General features: G+C 38.0%; 1 protein-coding gene across 1 annotated transcript in view; it reads left to right on the top strand.

The window, feature by feature from the left end:
* PREX2 (phosphatidylinositol-3,4,5-trisphosphate dependent Rac exchange factor 2) overlaps positions 1-23021 on the top strand; it is a 294568-nt gene that overhangs the window by 96407 nt on the left and 175140 nt on the right. Inside the window, exons 8-10 of the mRNA XM_028111247.2 lie at positions 9160-9263; positions 18142-18291; positions 21571-21715. Of these exons, the coding sequence (XP_027967048.1) occupies positions 9160-9263; positions 18142-18291; positions 21571-21715 (399 nt within the window). The remainder of the gene's footprint in view (positions 1-9159; positions 9264-18141; positions 18292-21570; positions 21716-23021) is intronic.

Raw genomic sequence — 23021 nt, 5'->3', positions numbered from 1 at the left:
GTAAGTATGAGTAAACTGAACCTTTTCCAAATTTCCATAATATTTTAATTGCACAACCCAGAGACTTGATGAATTTAACTCTAGAGTTTATATTCACAAAAGACAAGAGTACTGATTTCGCATCTCAGCTTTGGATATTTCTAATGGTATTAATCTTAGGAGAAACTAGTATTTAAAAAGATAAAGTGTGTGTAATATTTATTTTTTTAATTTAAAAAATTTTTTTAAATTTTATTTTATTATGTTAGTTAGTCATCATACATTACATCATTAGTTTTTGATGTAGCGTACCATGATTCATTGTTTGCGTATAACACCCAGTGCTCCATTCAATACGTGCCCTCCTTAATACCCATCACTGGGCTAATCCATCTCCCCACCCTGCCCTCCCCTATAAAACCCTCAGTTTCTTTCTCAAAGTCCATAGTCTCTCATGGTTCATCTCCCCCTCCAATTTCCCCCCTTCATTTTTCCCTTCCTACTATCTTCTTTTTTTTTTTTGTAAATACATAACGTATTATTTGTTTCAGAGGTATAGGTCTGTGACTCATCAGTCTTACACAATTCACAGCACTCACCATAGCACATACCCTCCCCAAAGTCCATCACCTAGCCACCCCATCCCTCCCACCCACCACCACTCCAGCAACCCTCAGTTTCTTTCTGAAGATCAAGAATTCCTCATTATCAGTGAGATCATATGATACTTGTCTTTCTCTGATTGACTTATTTCACTTAGTATAATACCTTCTACTTCCATGTATGTTGCTCCAAATGGCAAGATTTCATTTTTTGTTTTTGTTTTTTTTTATGGCTGCATAATATTCCACTGTACATATATACCACATCTTCTTTATCCATTCATCTGTTGTTGGAAATCTTGGCTCTTTCCATAGTTTGACAATTGAGGACATTGCTGCTATAAACATTGGGGTGCATGTACCCCTTCGGATCCCTACATTTGTATCTTTGGGGTAACTACACAGTAGTGCAATTGCTGGGTCATAGGGTAGCTCTATTTTCAACTTTCTAAGGAACCTCCATACTGTTTTCCAGAGTGGCTTCACCAGCTTGCATTCCCACCAACAGTGTGGGCGGGTTCTCCTTTCTCCGCGATCTTGCCAGCACCGGTGTTTCGTGACTTGTTCATTTTAGCCATTCTGACTGGTGTGAGGTGTTATCTCATTAAGGTTTTGATTTGGATTTCCCTGATGCCGAGCGATGTTGAGCACTTTTTCATGTGTCTGTTGGCCATTTGGATGTCTTTTGGAAAAATGTCTGTTCATGTCTTCTGCCCATTTCTTGAATGGATTATTTGTTCTTTGGGTGTTGAGTTTCATAAGTTCTTTATAGATTTTGGATACTAGCCCTTTATCTGATATGTCATTTGCAAATATCTTCTCCCATTCTGTCAGTTGTCTTTGGTTTTGTTGACTGTTTCCTTTGCTGTGCAAAGGTTTTTTATCTTGATGAAGTCCCCGTAGTTCATTTTTGCCCTTGCTTCCCTTGCCTTTGGTGATGTTTCTAGGAAGAAGTTGCTGTGGCTGAGGTCAAAGACGTTGCTGCCTGTATTCTCCTCTAGAATTTTGATGGATTCCTGTCTCACATTTAGGTCTTTCATCCATTTTGAGTCTATTTCTGTGTGTGGTGTAAAGAAATGGTCCAGTTTCATTCTTCTGCATGTGGCTGTCCAATTTTTCCAACACCATTTGTTGAAGAGACTTTTTTTCCACTGGACAATCTTTCCTGCCTTGTCAAAGATTAGTTGACCATAGAGTTGAGGGTCCATTTCTGGGCTGTCTATCCTGTTCCATTGATCTATCTGTCTGTTTTTGTGCCAGTACCATACTGTCTTGATGATGACAGCTTTGGAATAGAGCTGGAAGTCTGGAATTGTGATGCAACCAGCTTTGCTTTTCTTTTTCAATATTCCTCTGGCTATTCGGGGTCTCTTCTGGTTCCATACAAATTTTAGGATTATTTGTTCCATTTCTTTGAAAAAAGTGGTTGGTATTTTGATAGGGATTGCATTAAATGTGTAGATTGCTCTAGGTAGCATTGACATCTTCACAATATTTGTTCTTCCAGTCCATGACCATGAAACGTTTTTCCGTTTCTTTGTGTCTTCCTCAATTTCTTTCATGAATATTTTATAGTTTTCTGAGTACAGATTCTTTGCCTCTTTGGTTAGATTTATTCCTAGGTATCTTATGGTTTTGGGTGCAATTGTAAATGGGATTGACTCCTTAATTTCTCTTTCTTCTGTCTTGTTGTTGGTGTATAGGAATGCCACTGATTTCTGTGCACTGATTTTATCTCCTGCCACTTTACTGAATTCCTGTATGAGTTCTAGCAGTTTTGGGGTGGAGTCTTCTGGGTTTTCCACATAAAGTATCATATCATCTGCAAAGAGTTAGAGTTTGACTTCTTTGCCGATTCGGATGCCTTTAATTTCTCTTTTTTGTTTGATTGCTGAGGCTAGGACTTCTGGTACTGTGTTGAATAGCAGTGGTGAGAGTGGGCCTCCCTGCCATGTTCCTGACCTTAGGGGGAAAGCTCTCAGCTTTTCCCCATTGAGAATGATATTCGCTCTGGTTTTTTCATAGATGGCTTTTATGATATTGATGTATGTATCTATCCCTACACGCTGAAGAGTTTTGGTCAAGAAGGATGCTGTACTTTGTCAAATGCTTTTTCTGCATCTATTGAGAGGGTCATATGGTTCTTGTTCTTTCTTTTATTAATGTATTGTATCACATCAATTGATTTGTGGGTGTTGAACCAACCTTGCAGCCCAGGAATAAATCCCACTTGGAGGTGGTGAATAATCCTTTTAATGTACTGTTGGATCCTTTTGGCTAGTATTTTGGTGAGAATTTTTGCTTTCATGTTCATCAGGGATATTGGTCTGTAATTCTGCTTTTTGATGGGGTCTTTGTCTGGTTTTGGGATCAAGGTAATGCCTCAGAAAATGAGTTTGGAAATTTTCCTTCCATTTCTATTCTTTGGAACAGTTTCAGAAGAATAGGTATTAATTCTTTTTTAAATGTTTGGTAGAATTCCCCTGGGAAGCCATCTGGCCCTGGGTTCTTGTTTGTTGGGAGATTTTTGATTACTGCTTTAATTTCCTTAGTGGTTATGGGTCTGTTCAGGTTTTTTATTTCTTCCTGGTTCAGTTTTGGTAGTTTATATATCTCTAGGAATGCATCCATTTCTTCCAGGTTATCTAATTTGCTGGCATATACTTGCCCATAATATGTTCTTATAATTGTTTGTATTTCTTTGCTGTTGTTCATGATATCTCCTCTTTCATTCATGCTTTTATTTATTTGAGTCGTTTCTCTTTTCTTTTTGATAAGTCTGGCCAGGGGTTTATCAATCCTATTAATTCTTTCAAAGAACCAGCTCTTGTTTCATTGATCTGTTCTACTGTTCTTTTGGTTTCTATTTCATTGATTTCTGCTCTGATGTTTATTATTTTTCTTTCCTGCTGGGTTTAGGCTTTATTTGCTGTTCTTTCTCCAACTCCTTTAGGTGTAGGGTTAGGTTGTGTATTTGAGACCTTTCTTGTTTCTTGAGAAAGGCTTGTATTGCTATATTCTTTCCTCTTAGGATGGCCTTTGCTGCATCCCAAGGATTTTGAACAGTTGTGTTTTCATTTTCATTTGTTTTTATGAATTTTTTATATTCTTCTTTAAATTCCTGGTTGACCCGTTCATTCTTTAGTAAGATGCTCTTTCGCCTCCATGTATTTGAGTTCTTTCCAACTTTCCTCTTGTGATTGAGTTCAGTTTCAAAGCACTGTGGTCTGAAAATATGCAGGGAATAATTCCAGTCTTTTGGCACTGGTTGAGACCTGATTTGTGACCTAGGATGTGATCTATTCTGGAGAATGTTCCATGGGCACTAGAGAAGAATGTGTATTCTGTTGCTTTGGGATGGAATGTTCTGAATTTATTTGAGAAGTCTATCTGGTCCAGTGTGTCATTTAAAGCCTTTATTCCCTTGTTGATCTTTTACTTAGATGATCTGTCCTTTTCGGTGAGGGGGGTGTTAAAGTCCCCTACTATTATTGTATTTTTGTCAATGTATTTCTCTAATTTTTTTATTAATTGGCTTATGTAATTGGCTCCTCCCATGTTAGGGGCGTAGATATTTACAATTGTTAGATCTTCTTGTTGTATAGACTCTTTAAGTATGATACGGTGTCCTTCCTCATCTCTTATTATAGTCTTTGTTTTAAAATACAATGTCTGATAAAGGATTGCCACCCCAGCTTTCTTTTGATGTCCATTAGCATGATAAATGGTTTTCCACCCTCTCACTTTCAATCTAGAGGTGTCTTTGTGTCTAAAATAAGTCTCTTGCAGAGAGCATATCGATGGATCTTTTTTTTTTTTTTTACCCAATCTCGTTACCCTATGTCTTTTGATTGGGGCATTTAGCCCAATTACATTCAGGGTGCCTTTTGAAAGATATAAATTTAGTGCCATTTTATTGCCTGTTAGGTGACTGTTACTGTATATTGTCTGTGTTCCTTTATGGTCTATGTTACTTTTAGGCTCTCTCTTTGTTAAGAAGACCCCTTTCAAAATTTCTTGTAGGGCTAGTTTCGTGTTTGCAAATTCCTTTAGTTTTTGTTTTTCCTGGAAGCTTTTTATCTGTCCTTTTATTTTCAGTGTCAGCCTAGGTGGATATAGTATTCTTGGCTGCATATTTTTCTTGTTTAGTGCTCTGAAGATATCATGCCAGTCCTTTCTGGCCTACCGGGTCTCTGTGGATAGGTCTGTTGCTAATCTAATGTTTCTACCGTGTAGGTTACAGATCTCTTGTCCCGAACTGCTTTCAGGATTTTCTCTTTGTCTCTGAGAGTTGTAAGTTTTACTATTAGATGTCAGGGTATTGACCTATTTTTATTGATTTTGAGGGGGATTCTCTGTGCCTCCTGGATTTTGATGCCTGTTTCCTTCCCCAAATTAGGTAAGTTCTCTGCTATAATTTGCTCCAATATACCTTCTGCCCCCTCTCTCTTTCTTTTTCTTCTGGGATCCCAATTATTCTAATATTGTTTCATCTTATGGTATGACTTATCTCTCGAATTCTGCCCTCATGATCCAGTAGTTGTTTATCTCTCTTTTTCTCAGCTTTCTTATTCTCCATCATTTGGTCTTCTATATCACTAATTCTCTCTTCTGCCTCTATTATCCTGGCAGTTAGAGCCTCCATTTTTGATTGCACCTCATTAATGGCCTTTTTGATTTTGACTTGGTTAGATTTTAGTTCTTTTATTTCTCCAGAAAGGGATTCTCTAGTATCTTCAGTGCTTTTTTCCAGCCGAGCTAGTATGTTTATAATTGTCATTCTGAACTCCAGTTCTGACATCTTACTAGTGTCCCTTTTGATTAGGTCCCTGGCAGTCGGTACTGCCTCTTGTTCTTTTTTTTGAGGTGAGTTTTTCTGTCTTGTTATTTTGTCCAGAGGAGAATAGATCAATGAGACAACAAAATGCTAACAGGGTAACGTTGATCCCAGAAAAATATACAGTAAACAAATCAGAAGAGACTCGAAATTGGGGGGAAAAGGGAGGGAACGAAAGAAAGAAAAAAAAAGAATATGAACAAATGTGATCAGGCTGATGAATAGATCAGTGCCACACACTAGATTTTGGGTGTATTTTGGTCTGTCAGAAGAAACTGAGTCCCAAAATTTTAAAGAGATAACAACATATATATATAAGTTTGTATATATATATATATATACACAAAAAATAAGGTTAACTACAATGAAGGGATAGAATATGAGTCTAAAAATGAAATATAAAAAAGATTTTTAAAAAAGGCATTGATATGATAAGATGTTGGTTGAGAAAGGGAAAAAAGAATAAACAAAATTGAAAAGGAACAAAATAAAGAAAATCAAAAAAATTAACTTCGAAAGACTAAAGAATCATGGGAAAAAAAGACACGAATTCTATGTGCTGTATTCCTCTGGTGCTGGAGTGCTGCTGTTCTCATTGATTGGTAAACTTGGTCTTGGCTGGATGTTCTTGCTGATCTTCCGGGGGAGGGACCTGTTGCCGTGGTTCCCAAATGTCTTTGTCAGAGGCGGAATTTCCTTGCCTTTGCCGGGGGCGGGCTAAGTAATCTGCTCGGGTTTGCTCTCGGGAGCTTTGGTTCCCTGCAAGCTTTCGGTACAGCTTTGGAGGGGGAGAGTCAAAATGTCGGCTTCCCGATCTCCCTCTGGTAGGGGCCAAGAACTCGGGGCCCCACTCCTCAGTGAGCCCCCCAGATTAAAGCAATCAGTCCTGTCTCCCCGGTCTCTGGTTGCCCTCCTTTCTAACCCGATGTGTGACTGAGCGTTTCTGTCTCTGGCTCAGGACCCCGTGTGGAGTCTCCAAACCCAGCATATCCCTGTGGTGCACTCCCCTGCCACTCCTCCTGGGAGAGGAAGGGGAGTCTCCCTGGATCTGCTGCTTGTTTGGTCCTTGCTGTTAGAGCAGTGGCCCGACTGTGCTGCAGATCATGGTTTATGGCAACCCCGAGCTGAGAGCCTGCTCCTAGGCTCTGTCTCTGCAGCCAGCTTCCCTGCTCCAATACCTGGGAGCTCTGCCGCATTCAGGCACCCCCAGTCTTTCTGTGACCCCGGAGGTCCTGAGACCACACTGTGCGAGCATTCCACCCCCTGCTTAGCCACTGGAGGGACGTCCCTCAGCGGAGCTGACTTCTACAAGTTCTGATTTTGTTCTCCGCTGCTCCATCACTTGCCGGTAGCGGCTGACCAAGGCTCCCTCCCTCGCTGTCTATCTTCCCAAATATTGCTTTGGATTCACTTCTCCGCACGTCCTACCTTCCAGAAAGTTGTCGCTTTTCTGTTCAGAGAGTTGCTGCTATTCTTTTCTTCGATCTCCTCCTGAGTTCATGGGTGTTCAGAATGGTTTGATCCGTATCTAGCTGAATTCCTGGGACCTGATGAAATTTAGGTCTCCTACTCCTCCGCCATCTTGCTCCTCCTCCGTGTTGTGTAATATTTAATACATCAAACATGATATGGCTTAGTTTCGCCTGTTAATGAGCTTTGTAAGTATTATAATGTATTTTGTCTTCTGCAATTTGTATTTTGTATACAATATAGTTTGTAAACTGTGTATCCATATGTATAGGCATAGTTTATTCATTTAACTATTGTATAACATTCCATTGGTTGAATATTATTCACTCTCCTATCAGTGGACTTTAGGTTTTTGTTTGTTTGTCTCAGTTTTTCTGCTGTTATGAACATTCCTGCAAGATGTGTCCTGATGACCACTAAAACACATAATTAGGAGGGAAATCATAGAATTGGGATATCAAACATTCTACATTACAATATAGAGCAAAATTATTTTCAAAGCATAGGCTTTTCAGTAGGTATACTTTAATAGAACCACCTTCTGAAGGGACCAAAGATCTCTCTTTTTAAGCTAAGCGTTAACAATGTTGATCAGACACTTACTGGAATTTCATATTGAGTGTTATTATCTACATGTCAAGAGAAATATAAAAGCCTGTTCAGAACTGACAAGATCACAAAGAAAATTAATGCTTTGGAAAATAGGACTAGTGATAGGTTCCATGCTATGATTCTTTGCCTGTGAATAAAACTGTTATCAAGGATATTAAACTTAAAACAAATGATTGATGTATGATGTATAAACTTACAAGAAATTCTCATTTGCAAGACCCACAATACTATGTCCTACCTGGGAGAATATGCAATTACCTACATATTAGTATGCTCTGCATTCTTCTCTATCTTAGGCTGGCTATGATGCCAACTTGCACACTATATGGACTGAATCCCTAATTGGTAACATTTATTTAAGGTTATTAGCAAAGGACATTTAGAGGTCACTTTCGTAATGATCATTGGAGTGCAAGATGGTGAAGGCCTGGGGCTGAGAAACCCTAAATCAGGTTAATTAATCTATTTAATTAGTTTCCTTTAGTAGGGATGAAGGACTACTGAGTTTTGATGAAGCTTTAGACAGATAAGGCAGGAATATATACTCTCTTTCACGTAAGGTGCTCAGGGACTGGGACACCACCTTGTGACCCCTCCCTGCAGGGAGGGCTGATACCTAGGGCTGATATCTAACTGCAGAGGTGAGGAGGAGAGGGATAGTGAAGTTGGTGAACATTTACATCTTCACTTTTGCCAGATGTGTCTGTACAACACAATAAATGAATAATTATTTCAGCATATTAAATTATTAGCCAGACTTTTGTCAATGAGTCAAATGGAATAGTTGAAGTCAATTGAAATCTTTTGAGTAACTAGGTATTCTTGAATCCTCCTGAATCATTTCTTAGAATCTTTCCTCTTTAATTAAAAAACTTTCTAAAATAATCTCTTCTGAATGTTCAGTGATTCAAGTATAAACACACTTAACCACATAATTTATTATTACAAATGTTCATTTATAAACCTGGATATTTTAACTTTGTTGTACATACCTTTTAAGATTAAAAACCAGTATTAGACACACTATACCAAAGTTTTGGAATGTTTTAGACTATTTTAAAAATAAATAAGACCCTTATAAAGGATTATACATGTATTAAGAGACTTATTCCACAAGTATATAGGTCTCATATCATAGAAACAATATAGGAAAAATATTTTCAGCTGGATAACACTCAGCTGAAGAATTTCCAGCACAGTCAGTTTCTTTGCAGAGAAATCATAAGTACTAACTGAATTTTACCCGAGCTTGAAGAAATGGAAATTACCAGCTAGTTACTGAAAAATGAGAAATGAAAGTGAGAGAAATCAAGTGAAATTTTAAAATAACTAACTTTTAGTGTGTAACAGACTTTGATTTGGTAACTTTTATGTTCTAAATTGAGCAAAAGCACATATTTACCCACCCAACTGTATATTGTTCTTAGTCCAAAGCTTCCATTTGTTTACAAAAGCTAGTACATAAGCCTCATTGGTAAAGCAACCAGTGCTGTTATGAATGGGAGCACACAAATAAACACCAAGAGCCTAACATTTGATATCATTGATTGCATTGGTGTCTTTTTTGTTTTTTCAGAGGATAGCTTACATCATATTGCTTCAACACTGTTTTTTATTAAGTTTAGTAACAAAGTTTTTGTGATTTCATTCCATTACAAGACGGTTGAAGAATAGCAAGGCATCTACAGATGGACATCGGTACCTTTTTCGTGGCCGGATCAATACAGAGGTGATGGAAGTGGAAAATGTGGATGATGGCACAGGTAGGTAATTTGTAGTTTTAAAATGAAACACCAATAGTAAACTCCCTCATAAGACAGACTTCTCACCTGAGTAATTCATTTGCGGTGCATTCGAGCTTAGAAATACTTCGTTAGGTAGAGCAGTTGGAGGAGAAAGGCAAGATAAGGGAGACGGGGACTATTGGCAAAGTAGAAAATTATATTTGGCTGAAACACACTAGCATTCACCAGAGATACAAAGAAACAGCTGAGTAGGAGTGATGTACACACTCACAGTTCCTGGTATCGCCAGCATGAGTACAGAAAATAAGGAATTAATTTATTTTCTTCAAGTTATACTATGTTTTATATGTATATATGTGATATTTTTTCATATAATATATTTACTGTAGAATATGGAAAACTCTAAATTTGTATTAGCTATATAGCCACTATGCATATAAACATGTTGTCAATTTGCTTGTAGAGGAAGGGTGTTTTGTGTATTTTACTTTATTACTTAAAGATAGTGCATTTTCACATGGCAGATTTGAAGGTACAGACTTTGACAAGTAAGCTTATCAAATCATGATTAGTCACAAACATTAAATAAATGTTTGAGGTTAAATAAGTTATTTTCTATTTGAAAAAAATCAATGCATCATATTAAGTAATATGATGATATACTAGTCTATAATATGAATGATTAGTAAATTGGATCACATTTTTTCCCCCCAATGATTTTAATTAGAATTTCAAAGATATGCTTCTAGGAGAAATGACAAGATGAAATAAAATATATTAATTGTTGCTAAGTGACTTTAATTCCCATATAGAGAAATGCCTTTATAATACCCCATTTAAACATGGAATTGGGACACAGATCAGCTCCCTGCTACCACATACCTCTGTTGCCATCTCTTAGTCCCAGAGGGGAGGAGAATGTTTACCATCTGCATGGGCATAAATTTTCAGATGCTCACCTGTGTGCCATTTCTCTATCCCATTGTTAGCATCCTAAAACATTGTCCAGAACATAAATAGTGAAGCATGATTGGTGCAGGTAAGGGGAAAAGATGCGCAATGAGCAAAACTCAGGTGTACTCTCCTGGGAACCAAGTCATCTTGTGGCGAGGTTCCACGTGGGCTAATGGAGGGATGTAGATGTGGGAGCTGTCTGACTGCCGGCACAGTTGAAAATCCCTGTCCGCAAATACTCACATTCTAACATGTAGAACTTAGGCTATTTTTCCATGTCAGGAGTGCCCAATATTTTTTGTAAGGTGGCATTTTAATTCATTTTAATGCTCTGAGAGGACGCTAGTGACATTTAGGAATGTTGTCTGTCTACATGTGAACAGCTATCTTGCTCAAGAGAATATCCAAAAGCCCATGTTGTACTTGAGGTGGGTGGAAGGAAGGCAGAGGAAGGCACACTCAAACCCCCACTTTATTCCTTCTTGGCCCTGTCTCCCCCTGCTGGAACCACCTGTCCCCTGTTAACTTTAGCCTTCTCTTTGTTTTCTCCCCTTTTTATGCCTTTTCATGGGCACACAGCTCCTGTGTCTCATTTCCTTCCCTCTCCCCCTGATGGTGTGGTTGTCCCCATTTGTACCATTTGCACGGGTAATCTGAGTGAATTTTGGTAAGTTTTGATGAATTTGACAATGATTCCTACGTTTTGGGAAACTGGGACACTAGATAAAGAAATCTAAGAGCCCAGGGCCATTGGAGGCATGGGCATAGAATACCATCTTCAGGGGCGCTGGATGGCTCAGTCGTTAAGCGTCTGCATTCAGCTCAGGTCATGATCCCAGGGTCCTGGGATCAAGCCCCATATTGGGGCTTGTGTTCCCTCTCTTGCTGTGTCTCTCTCTGTCAAATAAATAAAAATCTTAAAAAAAAAAAAAACCAGAATACCATCTTCAGCATAGATGTAGGGCAGTGAGAGCCTATGTTGGGTGATGGAGTTTTAATGCAAATGGACTTTGGATTCAATCCCATGAAAATGTTCTTTTAGTGCTGGTAAGATGGTAGCCTTCAGGACCTCAGTACCTGGGGGATAAGGATGTTAGGGAAACAAGTCTTCAGACACTGGTAGATATGAATTAGTGGGGAAGACAGGACATTTCAGAATATTTAGTCATAAATTGTCTGATGACACCTCTTGGCACAAACTTCCAAGGCTCAGGTTCCATTGAAATATGATGAAGGAATTAATTATACTTTGTAGTATCCAGTTAAGGCCTTATTTCTCCATTTAACATATATACACAGCATGTTGCAGGAATTTGGCTACAAATACTTGCTACAAGGTCACTTAAAGAAGTTTTAAGGCTGCGGCTGTCTACCTTCCTTTTGCTTCCTGCAAAGAAAATTTAGTATTCTAGTAAGTGTGACTACTAGGTCTTTAGGATAAGTGTATATCCTCAGCCAGGACTTGGAAACTCAAAAATAGAATTTCTGAAGATGAATAGGATCTTGAAGCTCAACTAATATACCCTGTTAACATTTCAGATGATGGAAATGAAGCCACATTGAAGAACTAACTCGTCTAAGTTAACCCAGATGTTTAATATGAAGCTGGGACTGGAGCAAGGTTTCCTTGGTGACCGTGGCCATGCCTTGAGAAATAGGGAGCAGAGGTTCCATATGGGTTTTAAACCTATAGGGACCAACTGGAGAGCTGTGAAGAGATAAAGCATCAGTATATAGAGATTAACTTTGGTTGTTCGTTTCTTCTAAGAAACGATCTGGGTGCTATACCAACTTTCTCCTTTTTTTGTTTTCTTGGTCATTTCCATCACAAAATCTCCATTTCTTTTTGATGAGCTCAGGTTTTAAGTGTTCTTACTTTTTTTTTAAGATTTTATTTATTTATTTGACAGAGAGAGACACAGTAAGAGAGGGAACACAGGCAGGGTGAGTGGGAGACGGAGAAGCAGGCTTCCCGCTGAGCAGGGAGCCCGATGCGGGGCTAGATGTGGGGCTTGATCCCAGGACCCTGGGATCATGACCTTAGCTGAAGGCAGACGCTTAACGACTGAGCCACCCAGGCGCCCCAAGTGTTTTTACTTTAAACTCTATGAATGGGAGCTCTGATGTTGATAGATCTCAGCAGAGCTGACCAATGTCCATATGTCAAGTCCTCATCAAGGGATGGCAAATACTGTCAGGCTCATCTGCTCATTGCCAAAACCAAAACCAAACAATGACTATACCAAAATAATACAAATTAATTAATCAAGATAAATTTTTAAGTGTGCTTAGAACTTTTGATGAAAAGTTTAAATGTTCCCCCATCTATTTGAATATATTATAAAAATATTAGGTATTTTTGCATACTCTCGGTATAAGTAAAATGCTTTTCTTTTCTAAGGACTCCATCAGACACTGATTGTATTGATTTAGCTCAAAACTTGCAGAAGAAATAATCGCATTTGGAATGACACTAAGCTTTTAGCCAGTGTGTAACTATCTAAAACCTTTGAAAAATAAACTTGATTATACTTTTACTTATAATGTTTAATGAGTTGGATTATATCAGTTATATCTCAGAATACAAAAAATTAATGCAATAATGATATGACATGCAGAAATGTAAAAATTTGTGTATTTATTTTAATATATCCATGTTATCCATTACTGCTTATGTTCAAGGAAGGTGGTAGCCATTGAGTTTGTGGCCAGATTTCTATTCCACCATTCTGTAGATCCATCTCTCATTTTGATTAATTCTAATTTAATTCTTCTTTGAAGATTCTTTCTGAGATATTAGTTTGATCATAATGCATAAAAAGTATCCAGCTTAAGACCTAAATAGGAAAGCTGTTGAACTTTCTGCCATTAACTTTCTTGGTAATTTTCATAGTATATGCTTAGAAATTCATTCAGAAAGTAACAACAGATCATTTATATTCTCTCTTAAGAACTCGTTTGTTTTTGTATTGTATTCTTTCTTAAGAACTAGTTTATTTGTGTAGTTGGACAGAGGGCAAAATGGTGACCTTTAGAAAATGTGATCTGCAGTTCAGTGTTGCACAAACCACAAATTTCAATATAATGGTCAAATTTGAAATAAATAAGATGGAAATTCATTTATTCTTTAAGGTGTTCTTTTGAGTGAGTAGATATTTTTAAAGAAAGATTTCAGCTGTCATTTTCAATATAAATATTTTAAACCATTTAAAGATATTAAACACATTGGGTTTTTTTAAAATTAAATTTTGCTAATTAGAGAAAATTTGGAAATAACAGAGAAATAAGTTGAAAATACTAGATAATTTCATCATCTAAAGAGAAATAAACGAGAATTTTGAAATATTCCTTTAATTTTCTTTTTATGCACAGATTTTTTTAAAAATGCTTAAAAACATGAACTCTGTAGTTCTATATCCTCTTTTCTTTCTTTTTTATCCTCTTTTCAATTAAATAGAATCATTTTCTGAATTATATCATCTTTATCTTCATGTCTTATCACCACATAACATATATTTATCGTTACTTAGTAGTCAACAAAATAGATAAACCATAGTTACCTTAACAACCATAGTACTGTTGTATAAGCTGAATTGAATACATTCTTAATTAAAAAGTAGCGTAACTTTACAATGTTGAAAAGACTACCAGGCACGTATTAGTTCCTTCCTGATACACTTAAATTTTCAATATGTTATTGGGAATTTCAAAAAGGTCAAGGAAGCTAATTCTAGTTTTAAAAGGAAAAATCAGTTAGAACCTTTTTTAAGAAACTTTTTTTCCCATAAATAATGTCAAATGAAATTTTAGATGCCAGAAAATTTTCTTCTATTATTTGATAAAATCAAAGATTTATTCCAAAATAATTTTTTCAGCATTAAGTATTCATAATATGAGTAAATTATAATTTTTAAAATTCCTCTTAGAAATTTGTGCATGCACACTGTTGATCACCAGAATAAGGGTTAAACACATTGTTTGGACATCAGTCTCTTGATGTTTTGAATAATATTTTCTGGCAGTTTCTTCTGTTTCCTAGCCTGAGTACTTGGCTAGCTTCCATCTCATTAAAACTCACACTATTGAAAAGATACCAGCATTTCCATTGAGAGTTATAGTAGTATCAGTTTTAGAAAAACCTCATCTCATTATGTAAAACTATGCTGAATTAAGAGTGAGGAATTTGCAAACTGTGTAGCTTCAAAGTAATTAGTAAGTTGTTCAGGGCTGCCCCTTGGATTTTTCTCTTTTCGGAAAAAACATCAGTGCCTAGAGACTGTTGAATTTGGATATTCTACACTTAATGAATGACAATTTTAATTCCATTCCTTTTTAACACTTCCTGTAGAATTATATTTTAGATCCATTGAAACTTGCAAATACTTACATTTGGCATTAATAAATTATTCTTTCATTAAAAAATATTTTTAAATTTCTACTAAGGAAAAGCACTGTTGGGCTTTTCCATGATTTTGTTTTTTTAAAGATTTCATTTATTTGAGAGAGAGAGAATGGGGGGGAGGGGCAGAGGGAGAAGCAGACACCTTACTGAGCAGGGAGCCCGACATGGGCTCATGGGCTTGATCCCAGGACCCTGGGATCATGACCTGAGCTGATCATGAACTAAGCTGAAGGCAGATGCTTAACCGATTGAGCCACCCATGTGCCCCTTCCATGATCTTTATGTGGCTGTTCTTAATAAGTTGAATTCAAACTTATTTTTTAGAATGAAGTTATTGAAAAATGTGCTGTGATTGAAATTATGAAGCCATTTATATATCACTAATTCTCATTGCAAAATAAATGAGAATCAGTTGCTTATTTTGTAGAACATTGGTAATTTGGTAACTGATATCATTGTGATATTTATACTACATTGTGAATCCTGTTGTATATATATACACATACACTTTGTGTATATGTTTAAAATTATGATTTTTAAAATTAGTGATAGAAAGTGGCTAGCACATAAACTTTAAAAAGGAACGTGTTTGGGCGCCTGGGTGGCTCAGTCAATTAAACGTCTGCCTTCAGCTCAGGTCATGATCCCAGGGTCCTGGGATCGAATCCCGCGTTGGGCTCCTTGCTCAGCAGGGAGTCTGCTTCTCCCTTGCCTGAGGCTCCCCCTGTTTGTACTCTCTCTCTCTGACAAATAAATAAATAAAATCTTTCAAAAAAAAAAAAAGGAACATTATTCTTTCATTTTATTTATTTATTTATTTATTTATTTAAAAATATTTTATGTACTTGTTTGAGAAAGCAAGAGAGAGAGCATGAGCAGGGTGAAGGGCAGAAGGAGAAACAGACTCCTCTCTAGGCAGGGAGCCTGATGTGGGGCTCGATCCCTGGACTCCAGGATCATGACCTGAGCCGAAGGCAGACATCTAACAGACTGAGCCACCCAGGCGCCCCTATCCTTTCATTTTAAATTATTAGGTGACATAAGCTGTTCTTTCAAAATATTGTATTGGTACAGCAATTAACCTATTATTTGACTTGTCAGATTTTACAGTCAGTTAACAGTCTTGCTTTCTGTTCATGAAACAATGGCCATGTGCAATCACATGCTGACTTGTCTGGTTCTGAGTTTAATCATACATTTTCCAAGGGAAGTTTGAATGCCCAGGTTGTAATGGTTAGGCAAGGCTTTGCGAAAGATCTGGGTACACTTTAAGGAGAAGAAAGAGTTGCTGAGGCAGAGAGCAGAGCTGGGTAGCTTGATGAGAGTGAGCGTCAGCCTGGAGAACAGGTAAGTCACAGGACAAGGAGGAAAGCCGCAAAAAGTGGCCAGGCCACAGGAGAACGCAGTTGGGGGGGGCGGTCAGTTTAAGAAGAAGCACGAAAGCAAGCTTTCATGTTTTCACTTGATTCAGTGGTGAGCTACCAAAAGCTTTTGAAGTAAGGAATGGCCTGATGAAAAATGTTGAAGGAAGAGTCAGCAGGGTGTGGAGAGAGCAATGTCAGGCTCAAATAATCCAGGGAGGGAAGGAAGGAAGACCCAGGTTACAGGGGTGGCTGGCCCAGGGCATATGATGTGCAGGGTCAGGAGCATCAGCCTAGCACATGAACTTGTGTTCCTCGGTGTTCTATGGGAAGAATACATTATGTTCATTTTAAAGTAAGTCCAATATTTAATTATTGTACGTTGCTTGTGGTTCTTGTGATTTTCTTTACCTGGAGTATGATTAAAAGGGGAATAACACTAGTGGGAATGTGGGGTCTTTTAAGCTGCAGTGCTGGGTTCACTTAGCTAATCTCGGCCTGATTGTGGAAGAGGGGAGAGTCTGAAAAGCTTATGCTTGTTTGTGATACTGACCCTGTAAGGTGACACATTTGAGGAGGAGGGTGTGTAAACATGTACAATTTGATCTTTTTTCCCCACCAATTTATCATTATTTCTTGGTTGGTGATTTTTGTAGGAGGTAACAAGGCATTATGGTATAATTACTAACTGATAATTTTTACTTTCTTACTAATGTCATCGATACCTATCTGACATGTATTACTAGGATCTGCTACTTTGTATAAGATATGAATATGAATTAAATATGTAAGGGTAAGAAGGAAAGTACAAAAATTCCTTTTAAAAACAGACTTATTTCCTGATGGTGGAAATCTTCTGCTAGTTTGAATCGCTATTTTATCAGAAATTGTTATTATTAATGGAATTACGGCATATATATGTACATATAGACACACATATATGTATATATATTATAGACTAAGATCTAATATAAGTCTATCCTGACTCATATATAAGTTGGAATTTTAAAGACCCTCAACTATATGGAATCATTTGAAAATGCATTTTGGAATAGTTAATCTGGTCACATATACTGTATGGTGATTTTGGAGCTAAAAAGACGATGGGGACAAGATTTGGGGAGAATGAGTGCCAACCATGCCTGCCTCTACTCAGAACTCACCAAATAAAATAGGCCATTTGAGAAAAAATAAAGAAATAAAAAATAGTACAGTGCCACAAAGTCATTTCTCTAAACCACCTTTAACACTTTGTGGCTCACTTCCTCGCTACCCACCATTACTGTTTAGTGACTCTCCGGGAGATGAATGAAAAGTGTCACTTGAAATTGGGGCAGGTGCTGACTCAGGCCTTTGTCATATGTTTTTTCATTTTGAATCTTTGCTTTGCAGACTGTCATGCCAGTAAAATCTGGCTACAAGTAACATCACTATTCTCTACCTGCTGTTAGGCAGAAAACTGCCATAGAGGGTTTCCTGTTGGCATTTTCAAATCCAGCATGACAATGTAACCAAAATTATGATGAGACGTAGAAAAAGACAATGAGAATTCAGACTCAAAAAAATTTTTTGTTTTTATTCAAGCCAGTTATATGGAATGATGTGGTAATTTTAAAGAGTGTGTATTTTTCAATCATGAGCAATGATAATGGATTGGCATTTGAACCTTTCCATTTATTGAAGATTAGGTAAATGTACTCTTGGTATGTTCCATTCATTTGTTCTGATTCTTATTGTGGGGTTCATTAAACAGCTGGGAATTGTTCTGTGGTGGTATAGTTTGCTTTTGAAACCTAGAATAATATTTCAAAGGAATATTAAAAAGACAAAATGAATCTGACACCTTGGATATTCGATTATTGAGATGAAAATCTTTTAAAAGTTCTTTTTTTATTACTTTAGGAACTTTCATAATATTTTTGGACATAGAGGAAAGGAATGTTAATTAGTTCAGTTGTTCAGTTTCATGTAATATACTCATGTTATGAGTTAGAAATGTTCTATTCCTGAGTACTGACTGCGTTTAATATATAAACACTTAATTTTTTGTTTTTACGTTCTTCATTTACACATATAAAGCAAAGATACTTTTGAGAATTCAATGATCTTGGAACTGTTATGAATTGAATGACTGTATTGATATTATATTTGTTGTTCACCTTTACCCATTAATTTCCAGCTGACTTCCATAGCAGTGGACACATTGTTGTCAATGGATGGAAGATACATAACACAGCCAAAAATAAATGGTTTGTGTGTATGGCAAAAACACCTGAGGAGAAACATGAATGGTTTGAAGCTATTTTGAAAGAAAGAGAACGACGAAAAGGTGGGTGTATGAATTGGGCACTATTATATTTTGTGAAGATTCCAGCTTAGCAAGAAAGCAGATAATGGGCAGAAGTTATAAGAAAGTAAAAAGGCATATGGTGTTCACTTAGATTTCTCATGTGATATAAGACTCAGGCTAAAATGCTTTTTTTAAAAAATATTTTATTTATTTATTTGACAGAGCACAATCAGTGGGGAGTGGCAGGCAGAGGGAGAGGTAGAAGCAAGACTCCCCACTGAGCAGGGAGCCTGATGTGGGACTTGATCCCAGGACCCTGAGATCATGACCTGAGTTGAAGGCAGATGCTTAACTGACTGAGCCACCCAGGCACCCCTAAAATACATTTTGAATACTTCTAATATTATTGCTAAAAGAGAAGAAAAACATTGTATAATTAGTAAAATGATATATTGTGGCAAGCAGTGTCTTTTAAATAGTATCTTAGTCTGTTGAGGCACTATAACAAAATACCACAGACTGGGTGGCTTATAAACGACAGAAATTTGTAGCTCACAGTTCTGGAGGCTGGGAACCCCAGATTCAGTGTCTGGTGAGAGCAGTTTTCCAGTTCGTAGATGGCCATTTTCTCACTGTGTTCTCACATAGCAGAGGGGCAAGAGATCTCTCTGTGTCTCATTTATAAGGCCATTAATCCCATTCATGAGGACTCTACCCTCATGACCTAATCACTTGCCCAACACCTTACCTCCTAAGACCATCACATTGGGTGTTATATTTCAACATATGAATTTGGGAGGCATGCAAACGTTCAGTCTGCAGCAAATGGTTTCATTTGCTTTAAAATTTGTTCAATTTTCTTTGCACCTTATTCTTACCATTTCTAAAACATCATTATGGGATTTTCCTGTAAGAGACAAACTTCAATAGTATAATGCAGGGCCTTCAGCAGTTATATCTTTAACAATACACTGAAAATTTCTAGACTAAATATGTTAGTATCCTAATTATAGAATAAGGCACTCTGGATATACATTAACATTTTAGAATTGTTACAATGCCATTGAATATAATGCAACCCAATAAGGAGTTTGTTCATATGAGGAGGCCTGGCTCAAAATTGCTTCATGTTTTTAGCAAGATTTGCAAAAGGTTTTTGATCTGGCAATATTCAGTTGTGTCAAGTTTATCTGCAATTAAGCACATTTCTGTAATTCAAGTAGGAAATAGAAATGCTTGTGTTACTACTAATTTCTTTACCAAATAATTGATAAGAAACAAGAGAATGTTCATTCCTTTTCCTCAGAGACTTAGGAGCAAAATATCTCATTGCTGATGAAATTTCAGAACACAAAGAACCCTTTCTTCCATCTTCAGAAATTTTCCCTTGAAGAACATACAAAGCTCCTACTTCTATTAAAATATTCATAGTACACGTTTGAGAATTTCCACAGCATTTTCAAATACTTAACTCCTTTGATTGATCTTGGATGGAGAGCCAGTTAGGAAAATTTAAAACAAAGATTATGAATACATAGCTGATTAAGTTTTGTTGAATCTAGCAATCAATTCAAATAGCGCAGCAAATCATTTAAAAGGTAAAATAAATGTTTGGTCAAGTTGAAGCTTTCTTTATTTATTTTTTCCAGAATGACTATGCATATAGATAAACCTAAAGTGAAAAAGGAAGGAAGAAAGAAAGAAAGGAAGGAAGGAAGGAAGGAAAGGAGGGAGGGAAAGAGAAAGAAAGCAAAGCAAGCAAACAAGCACATTCTATAAATTTGTTTATGTTAACAGGCTCTATTCTTAATGGATTATTCTCTGCTACTGGCAAATGGTAATTACTCCTCCATTTTAAAAAATAAAAATTTTAATAAAAAATTTTGTAGCTAGAAGAGTAAAAATAATTCAAGTATTTTTTAAAAGATTTTATTTATTTTTGCGAGAGAGAGAGAGAGAGACAGAGCAAGCGTATGGGGAGGAGCAGGGGGAGAAGCAGACTCCCTGCTGAACAAGGAGCCTGATGCGGGGCTTGATCCCAGGACCGTGAGATCATGACCTGAGTCAAAGGCAGATGCTTAACCAGCTGAGCCACCCAGGCGCCCTGATTCAAGTATTTCTTCTGCAACAGTTCGTCAGTTCCATCTCCTGATTGTGGGTATTCCCCGGGTTTCAGCTTTGACACTTGGTCCCCTCTAAGATACATCCTTGCCTGGCTTACCGATTCCTACCAGCTTCACGTCCATGTCTGCACTGCCACTTTCTCCATCTTTGTGTCCTGCCTTGTCCTGTCTCCTGAGCTTCATATGCGTGCGTTCCACTGACTCTTAGGCTCTACCTGAATGTCCAGAGTCACCCTGCATGGTACTGGACTCCTCCTTCCCTGAAACCCTTTTCCAAACATGCTTCTTACCCCCCTATTCCCCAGTTCGGCTTTCCTCAAAAGCTTGGAAGGCATCCTGATCTCTCTTTCTCCATAATGCCTACGTTTAACCCTTTGCTGTATCCTATCAATACCACTTCCTAGATATTTCTCAGCTTCATTCTCTGCCCCGTGGCCCCTACTATTGTCTGCAGGGGCTTGACCTTACCTGAATTTTTGAGGTTTCCTTCTAATGATCTCCCTTTTTTTAAAGCCTGCCCCCTTCAGTTTGTTCCTATGTTTGTTGTCTGAGCTTTGTTTCCAAAGCAACCAAACGTTCTTTCCTGTCCTGCCTTGCTTTTCCCCTCCATCTGGTAGAAACCCTTACATGTTTCCCTGATACCTCAGGGACAAAGGACGTGGAACCTGCAGTTGAGCAAGGCCCCTGCCTAACTCACCAGTGTGGCCCCTGTCCTCTCACCCCTGTGGTGCTTCGCCTCAGGTAGCTCTTGTGCATACTTTCTCTCTCTCTGGAAATCCTGTTCATCCCTCTGCGTTTGAACATGGGTCTTCTGTGAAACCTTTCTTCATATTTCTCAGAGGTAAGATCCTCTGAATATGCCTTTCTTGTGTCACAGCCTCTGCCGTAAGGCTGTTTTCAGGGCCACCTGTCCAGTTGTGCCGATCGAATGCTGCAGAAGGGGTGCCTGGAGCCTGAGCTGCAGCTGTTCTTCCTTCACTGGCCAAACCAAAGGTGCCGCACAGCCCTGGGGATTCTGTCCAGACTGTCTCCCAGGGATCCCCTGAGCTTCTTGACAACCAGAGTCCTGTGGTACAGAGCTCTGTATCGGCAGCCCCCTGCCCAGGATCGACATGCAATAGGTGTTGGTTTCATGCAGGCAGGAGTGAGTGAGGAGACTTTTTCAGTTACCTGTCCTTGGTTTCCTTTTCAATAGGTTTAAAATTAGGAATGGAGCAAGACACCTGGGTAATGATCTCTGAACAGGGTGAGAAACTCTATAAGATGATGTGCAAGCAAGGGAATCTGATCAAAGACAGAAAAAGAAAACTGACCACATTCCCTAAATGCTTCCTTGGAAGGTAAGGTCGAGAGTCTGGGTGCATGGATTTCTCTCAGATTTTCACTATGTCATGTGTTAGCTACCCTTCCTTGAGTGATTTGTTTTTCTTTAAAAAAAATATTCCTCTGGGCATTTATGAATATCTCTTTCCTGTCCACATTTCCTGGACCGTAGTGGGATGAAGGAATGGACCTAGAGCCAGAAATATGGAAAGCTTAAGACATCTATCCATCCATCCCTGACGTCAACAATTTCAGATGTACCATGTTCCAAGGGCAAAGCGGACGCTGGGGTCGGGCAGGGCTGGCAGGCAGGCGGGTTCGCTGAGAGGGGACGAAGTCCAGCAGGGATGCATCTACGGGGCCTACAAGTCAGAGAACTAGAGAACGCAAGACACACAGTCTAAACCCGAGATTAATCCAGCGCTTTGACAGCTGGCCTCAGCATGAAGGACTCTCAATGAGGAATCTGAAAAAGAGGGTCATGCAGTGGACCTGGCACAGAGCAACACGCAGAGAGGTTGCCTGGGCTTTTAGCATAGATCCACTGTGTGTCTTCTGGGTTCTGCGGACAGCTGCATGTGGGAACCCCTGCTGGGTGAAGCTTGCAGGACCAAAGGGAAGGGCGGCTACCTTAAGCCCAGCCCTGTGCTGGCTCTTCCTATACATTATTTCTAATCGTCAGACACGTACTTAGGAGTTAAAAGCTTTGTATTTTTTAAAAGTTGGTTTTTTTAAAAAGATTTTATTTATTTATTTGAGAGAGAGAGAGAGAGAGATAGTGGGGGGAAGGAGCAGAGGGAGAGGGACAAGCAGACTCTATGCTGAGTGCAGAGCCCAATGCGCAGGGCTCGATTCCATGACCCTGAGATCATGACCTTAGCCAAAGGCAGATGCTTAACTGACTGAGCCACCCAGGTGCCCCTGGAGTTGGTATTATTATTTTTGTGCCATCAAGGAAAAAACTGAAGTTTTACTTCTTTTTAAATTTTCTTTCTTTTGGAATGCTCCTTTTAGTAGAAGAATTAAAAGCATTTTAACAACTTCTTCTGCCTTTTAGACTAGATATCCATTTTTAGAATTCCATGTCCCTCGGTTATTTGACTTTAGCCATATGTGTTGCTTTTGGTTTGGAAATAAATGGAAAAGTAATTTCCTGACACTTTCTATAGCTTGATTTCTCTGACCTCTGTGTAAAATTGAAACCATTCTAAAATGTATCCATTACTTTATGTAAAAGTTCAAATGTTATTTTTATAGCATGAGCATGATAAAATATTTTATTGTAAAATGTTTCTCTATTTAGTGTTCTCTTAATGATACCAC

The sequence above is a fragment of the Eumetopias jubatus genome, unplaced genomic scaffold (assembly GCF_037043125.1).
Source record: "Eumetopias jubatus isolate StellerSeaLion01/CBP00866 unplaced genomic scaffold, mEumJub1_p1.0 scaffold_4, whole genome shotgun sequence".
Taxonomy (NCBI): domain Eukaryota; kingdom Metazoa; phylum Chordata; class Mammalia; order Carnivora; family Otariidae; genus Eumetopias; species Eumetopias jubatus.
This window is presented reverse-complemented; position numbering and strand designations above follow the sequence as displayed.